The following is a 7,500-nucleotide window of genomic DNA, read 5'->3' on the forward strand; positions in this document are numbered from 1 at the left end:
CCTTTTCTCCTTACGTAAACAAACAAGCGAGCTGATTTGCATCTCATTATAATTTCAGGTCTTAATAAGAAAAGGTCTTTTAACTATATCATGTGTTTTTCGTTCGACTTGGAGTTGAAGTCTCTCTACTTTCGACTTACTATTAAGTAGTAGAGACGTGTCTTTATCAATTTCTCCAGGGGGCCAAGGACTCTCTCTCTCTCTCTCTCTCTCTCTCTCTCTCTCTCTCTCTCTCTCTCTCACACACACACACGTCAATGTATGTTACTAGTTTCAATTTTTTTCATTAAGGACCTCTCTCTCTCTCTCTCTCTCTCTCATTAAGTATCAATGAATGTCACGTATTTCTATCTTTTGCTAAGGACATCTCTCTCTCTCTAAGCAGCTATATGAATGTTACTTATTTCCTTCTTTTGCTAAGGACATCTCTCTCTCTCTCTCTCTCTCTCTCTCTCTCTCTCTCTCTCTCTCTCACACACACACACACACACACACACACACACACATTCAATGTATGTTACTAATTTCAATTTTTTTTCACTAAGGACCTCTCTCTCTCTCTCTCTCTTAGCTATGAATTTCACTTTTTCATTCTTATAGTAAGGTATGAATGTCACTTTTTTTTGTAAGGATTCTCTCTCTCTCTCCCCTCTCTCTCTCTCTTTAAGCAGCTATATGAAAGTAACTTATTTCTTTCTTTTGCTAAGGGCATCTCTCTCTCTCTCTCTCTCTCTCTCTCTCTCTCTCTCTCTCTCTAGCAGCTATATGAATGTTACTTATTTCTATCTTTTGCTAAGGACATCTCTCTCTCTCTCTCTCTCCTCTCTCTCTCTCTCTCCTCTCTCTCTCTCTCTCTCTCGTTGCTATTACTGTAACGACGGGAAATTCCTTTGAAAAATGTTTTTTCGTGACTTTTACTCGAAAGCTCGACACCTCTTCGTCGAAGAAGCCATGACAATCATCATCATCAACATCATCATATCATCATCATCTTCGTGGGTTGTTTATCAGAGATCCCGTTGCCTGCGTGCTTTTTTTTTTTTTTTTTTTTCTAATAACCTGTCATCATGGGAATCTGTTGGTGTCAGATTCGTTACGTTCATCTGTGTTTTCTTATTTTTTATTTGGTTTTATTGAATGTTTTTTTTTCTGACATTTTCATTATGATATTTTTACCTGTTAAAAACCCTGATGGTGATTTTATTTTGGGAAATTCATTCTTACTAAAATGATGTATTGTTAAAAATCCTCAATTATATATCAAAACATATTTCTATGTAATAGAAATATATGTAAATATATAATTGTGGAATTTTTAACAATTTGTTTTCACGTGACTGTGTATTTCTTAACTAAATGATTTATTTTTACCATTTGCGATAATGACGTTTTTGTCAGTTTTTATTTTGAAGTGTTCTTTCTTAATAAATTTCTATTTTCATTTTTTTATTTTTTATTTTTTTTTAAAGAATTCGATGTTTTTATTTTGGGAAATTGAATCTTATAGATTTTTTTCATTTTCATCATGATATTTTTGTTGATTAAAAACTTGATGGGGTTCATTCTTATTATTATTTTTTTTCATTATGATGTTTTTGTTGGTTTAAATTTTCTTTTTTTTTCTTTTTGACGTGGAATTCAAGTCTCCTTGCGTTTTCTTTAACTTTCTGCTTGAAAGGTTTATTTTTAGCCTGAATGTTTTTTTTTATTTCAGATGTTTTGTATTGTGAATTAATTAATTAATTAATTTTTATATTTATTTATTTATTTTAGAAATAGCGTCATTGATCCTTGAGTAGGTGATGTTCCGTTTCGTAAATGTTTTGGTAGATAACGTATCGACAGTTTTACTTTTAAGGGAAGATAATATATTGCCATAATTCATTTGTTTTATAAGATTCTGTTATTTTTTAACCAGATAATTCATACTTGAGAAATGCCATTTTTATTGAGTGCTTTACATTCGTCAATATAGATATTAGTTCTCGTTTTAAGTATGGAATGTCTTGGTGCCGAAAACATGAAGTTATTCCGTCTCCTTAGTGCTTTTTCTCCTGAATCCTGAATTCATAGCAGATCAATATATTTTTATTTTGTTCTATTCAGATTGTGGTGTCTCCGTGAATGCCCAGGGACCCCGTTTCCACGAGTTTATAACTGTTCGAAAATAGATCAGATCCTTCATTGGGATAATAATAATAATATAATAATAATTAATAATAATAATAATAATAATAATAATAATAATTAATAATAATAATAATATCTCAAGTGTCTTTAATTCAAAACCTGTGGATACACACACACATATATATGTGTGTGTATGTGTATATATATATATATATATATATATATCTATATATATATATATACAGTATATACTAGTATATATATATATATATATATATATATATATATATATATATGAATATATGCATATATATGTATATATATATTAGTATATATATATATATATATATATATATATATATATATATATATTAAATATTTTATATATAATTTACATACATACAAAGACACAAGACGAGAGAGAGAGAGAGAGAGAGAGAAGGATTCTTGTAAGGACTGGGTTAGAGGTTCTAAAAGGGCTCGAAGATGTATATAAGAGGAGGAGGAGAAGAAGTTGGAGGAGGAGGAGGAGTGGAAAGACACAGAATAATGGACGATAGATTATTCTGACGCGGAGAAGTGGATGGGAGGAGCCCAGGATGAGAAGAGAAAACGAGAACTGCATGGCTTCGAGAGAGAGAGAGAGAGAGAGAGAGAGGGAAAAGGTGTCCGTATGTGTGTGTGTGTGCATTATTATGTTCTTTCGTTATCTGTTGACAGTGCTCCTTTAAGATGCATTATATGCGGAGAGATCTGTTGTGTGAATTGTGGTCGGAGAGGCGACGGTCGACAGTAAATTAACTGGAAGGAGAGAGAGAGAGAGAGAGAGAGAGAGAGAGAGAGAGAGAGAGAGAGAGGAACGACTTCAAGAAATGGAGTGGATGATATTGGTCGGATGACTAAACGGGTAGATTAAAAGAGACGGTAAAGTTAATAGTAGTAAAATAAATAATGAAGGGATATGAAGGGCAATTTTTGAATGGAGAGAGAGAGAGAGAGAGAGGAGAGAGAGAGAGAGAGAGAGAGAGCACAGACAAACAAAGAAGAGGTTGGCTCTGTAATTAGGACATTAAGTATAATGAAACAAGACGTTAAATATGATAGAACGGCCTTATACACCGCCGAGTCGATCTAATATTTTTGTGAAAAATAATCTTCTCGCCAAATTGTTTTTTTCTTTTGTTTAATGTAAAACTCTAAATCTATTTACATGTGCTTTTATCAATAATTAAAAAAAAAATCATTACTATAAAAGTAGTGTAATTTGCTCAGTGGTCTGGTTAAACTACTTTTATAATAATAACTGTTTTTGTAAGTTATTGATAAAAGCACATGTAAATAGATTTAGATTTTAACACTAAACAAAGAAAAGTTCACTTAAAGAAAAGTGTCTGCCTTTCTACCGGCAGTTGGTAGGCGTTAATAGTTATAGTTGAGGATTGATTATTTCGGGTGAAGGGAAAGTTGAGTATGGGAGTTGAGAGAAATGTTGAAGGAAAATCACCCAGAACAAGACACGGCATTAGCATTTTCTTGTTTAGGAGCTGAAGGTTGCGAAACGAAATTGGTCATTAGTATTAAGTTAGTATTTTTATATAGATGATTAAAATCTTACTTTACAGAATATATTTTTATTATTATTATTTTATTTATTTATTTATTTGTAAAAGACTGCAGTTTTTTTTATTATTATTTGAGGGTATAGCAAACATATTATATTTTAATTAGTGTGAGGTTTGGAAACAAAATGAATTGAAGGTAATGATGAAAAGCTCATTGGAATTTTGGCTACTGTTAATTGTGGAAAAAAATAAATTCAAGATAATCATTGAAAACACGTTTTTACCTTGTGTAATTTCTAAAAACAAATAAATTAATGATAATGTTGGAATTAACAGATGTATACTCGTTGCTATTTCAACGATTTTTTAGTATTATGAAATCATAGGTTTAAGAAGAGGATTGTGAATAAAAAAAAAAGAGTGAAATAACGTTTTCGTCTGTGATTTTTGGAGCGAGGATATTTTTCTTAGAAGATTTCTTTCGTGTTGTTTTGTTCAGATTTTATATATATATTTCTTTTAAACGGAGTTTACACCTTCCATGTTGTCGTCGGAATTCCGAGCATTCCTTGGAAAGTGCTGATGTGGACCATTGTGCACTGTGCTTTCTACCCTTTTTCAATGTTTTCTTTTCTTCTTTATTGTGTGTTGCCATTATCATTGTAAGTCGTCGTTTTTTATATATATATTTTTTTCGTCATTCTTTTTATCCGGTAACAGATGATTTCCATAAAACCTTTCAGTTAACTCATTTATGTCTTTCTGTATAGAGGAATACTAAGGACCAGGTAGAATCTGTTTTTGCAAATCGTTTATATTATATATATTTATATATATATATATATATATATATATAGTATATATATATATATATATATATACTATATATATATATATATATATATAATATATATACTCATATATGTATATATATATATATATATAATTTATATGATATATATATATATATATATATATATATATATATATATATATAAGATTTACTTTGCATTTATGTTAAACGTGTGTTTCGTCGTCAGCACCTTCAACTGCGCTTTAGCGGAAGATGCAGGTTAATGGGTCACAATGAGACCTAGAAATCCAGCGGAGTGAGCGAGTAACCGGTTGTCACCGGTTACCGTGCCAGGAATACAGATAAATAATACAATGAATAAGCAAATAAATGAGTATTAACACCTCCATATAGTCTTTCTGCGTCTTCACCAAACTTACAGTTTTATCTGAGGAAATCTGTAATTTCAGTAAAGGAAAGTTTATTGAATGAAACAAAAAATAATGAAAAACTTACGTTAATAAAAAAAAAAATAATTAAATTATACGTTGGTAGCTGTAGTAGGTCATATAGTAGGACAACTGATGTCGAGGTTTACTTCTGCTTTTAAAACTGTTAACAAAAAGGATTTGGACTGATAAGTTGAAAAGTAAAGGGAGACTTTTCCTCGCATTCCCAAGTAACGCCAAGAGGAAGGTGGAGGTTTGACTACGTAGAGAAAGTTGCATCATCAGCGGCCCAGGTGTGTATGGAACTAGGAGGTCTTTACTTTGAGTAAGGTCAGTTACGAAACGCGAAGATCTTATCAACCTCATTTTATACATAGTACCTTTGCAAAACACCTTGCCTAGGCGGTGCGGTGCGGTCGATCGTCGGTGATTCGTGCGTCTAGTGCAGCAGACGGATATTGAGGTTTTAATCACGTTCTGATTCGTGTAAATGCTACTATAACGTTATTAGATTTTTACCTGGGAATGATTTTAATGATGTTAGTTTTTTTAAAGGACGCTGATAACTTAACCTTGTCATACACTTTGAAGATTTTTTTGTGAAATTGAAATTTTTTGCCGCCCCTCCCAAAAAAAAAAAAAAAAAAAACTTTCTACGACAAAACCAGACAGTTTCTACGTACATATCACGACTCCTCGAGACTGCAATCAATTATATTCTTATCCCCGTAATTGTGGCTTGATGTATAATTTAGAATGAGATATTTAAACTTCTGATATCTAATTCTCTTGAGGATCTATGTCTGTGGTTCATATGGGCAGTTTTTATAAACATCTTCCATTCCTCTCGATCCATTAGTAAGGGATTTATTTTGCAAGAATTGGCTTTTGATCCGAGATCATCTTTAATTAAGAGCTTTGATTAAAATTTGACAGTAATAAGTTGTAAGTGACGTAAATTTACCCCCCCCCCACAATTATTTATTTATTTTTATTTCAGCTGCTGTAGTGTTGTCTATTATTAAAATCATTCAAGGGTTCTTACTTTAGAAGTATGGTAATTACCTTCATCTTTCGCCGGCGAGATTCTTGATATTTCGAAAGTTTATTCAAAAGCATTGACAACGTAAAAGTCTCTCTCTCTCTCTCTCTCTCTCTCTCTCTCTCTCTCTCTCTCTCTCTCTCTCTCTCATCCTATATGTGTCTATAAAGGCACATTTTACACAACATATTTAAAGAATTTTCATGTGTGTGAACAATTTTTATTAGCATTATTACTCTTACTGCCATTGAAAACCATGGAAAAATCAGTTGTGACTATAGCCGGCAGCACTGTAACTATCATCAACAACAACAACAACAGGGCAGATACGGTGGCGCATTCGGTTGCGGCAATAATTACTGCGTTGGTGGAATTACCAGAATTGGCTTTCAGGTAGGCGGGTTAGCCAAGTGTACTGTTGCCGGATTTATTGCATATGAGTAACCTCTCGCCTTCTTTTAACGGGATTTGGACGCCCCGCACACTACTACCAATAGCTGCTACTCCTGCTCCTGCTCCTGCTGCTTTTCGAGTTTGATTTTTGCTGCTGCTGCTGCTACTGCTAGTTCTGTGACTTTCTATGGTGACATTGCTGCTACTATATTGCTAGTAGCAGTCCTGCTGCTCGTGCTCTTACTGCTGATGCTTCTGCTGGTTCTGTCTGCTGCTTCTGTTACTAGCAGCAGGCCTGCTGCTCTTGTTCTTACTTAATGCTTATGCTTCTGCTGCTTCTGTTACTAGTAACAGGCCTGCTGCTCTTGTTTTTACTTCTGCTGGTTCTGTCTGCTGTTTCTGTTACCGCTGCTATTTCTGCTGCCTCTTTCTGCTGCTGCTGTTACAAGTAGCATACTTGCTGCTCTTACTTTTGATTATGCTGCTGCTAATTATGGTGGTTCTGCCTGCTGCTACTTCTGGTGGTTATGTTGCTACTATTTGTGAGTTATTACTGCAACTACTGTTACTGATGTTGCTGCCAGTAACTGCTTTTGTCACTGATTCCTCCTATTTTTTTGTTCATTCTGGGTTCCATTTATTTTAGCGTTCCAGCTTCTGATTCCAGCACGGCCTACAAGTAGTACTTTTACTGCTGGGTGATTTAATTTGATCCTGACGATAACTCCAGCCCTCCAGTTTTGCTAGCTTTCCAGCTCCTGATTCCAGCACAGCCCACTGATAGTACTTTTACTGCTGGAAGATGTTTCTGTTCCTGACGATACCTCCAGCCTTCCAGTTCTGCTAGCGTTCCAGCTTCTGATTCCAGCGCGGCCGCAGACATATCACGATGACTTATGTTTCTGTTCCCTCGCTACTTCCAGTTATGTTAGCGTTCCAGCGCGGCCGTAGACGCTCACGACGACTTGCGTTTCTGTTCCCTCGCTACTTCCAGCCTTCCAGTTATGTTAGCGTTCCAGCTTCTGTCTCCAGCACGGCCGCAAACGATCACGACGACCTTATGGAAACGGACGGCGTTCCACGAGAAGCCGTTTGGTTGTGGTCGGGACGATTTGTCTTAGTGGTTGGTCT

At 34.4% G+C, this 7,500-nt stretch overlaps 1 protein-coding gene across 1 annotated transcript in view; it reads right to left on the minus strand.

The window, feature by feature from the left end:
• LOC135201180 (vacuolar protein-sorting-associated protein 36-like) overlaps positions 1-7,252 on the minus strand; it is a 30,407-nt gene extending 23,155 nt beyond the window's left edge. Inside the window, exons 1-3 of the mRNA XM_064230055.1 lie at positions 7,157-7,252; positions 6,684-6,808; positions 5,033-5,097 (exon numbers count right to left, since the gene is read on the minus strand). Coding sequence (XP_064086125.1) covers positions 5,033-5,097; positions 6,684-6,808; positions 7,157-7,252 — 286 coding nt within the window. The remainder of the gene's footprint in view (positions 1-5,032; positions 5,098-6,683; positions 6,809-7,156) is intronic.
• Positions 7,253-7,500: the final 248 nt, after the last annotated feature.

This window comes from Macrobrachium nipponense, chromosome 28, assembly GCF_015104395.2.
Source record: "Macrobrachium nipponense isolate FS-2020 chromosome 28, ASM1510439v2, whole genome shotgun sequence".
NCBI lineage: Eukaryota > Metazoa > Arthropoda > Malacostraca > Decapoda > Palaemonidae > Macrobrachium > Macrobrachium nipponense.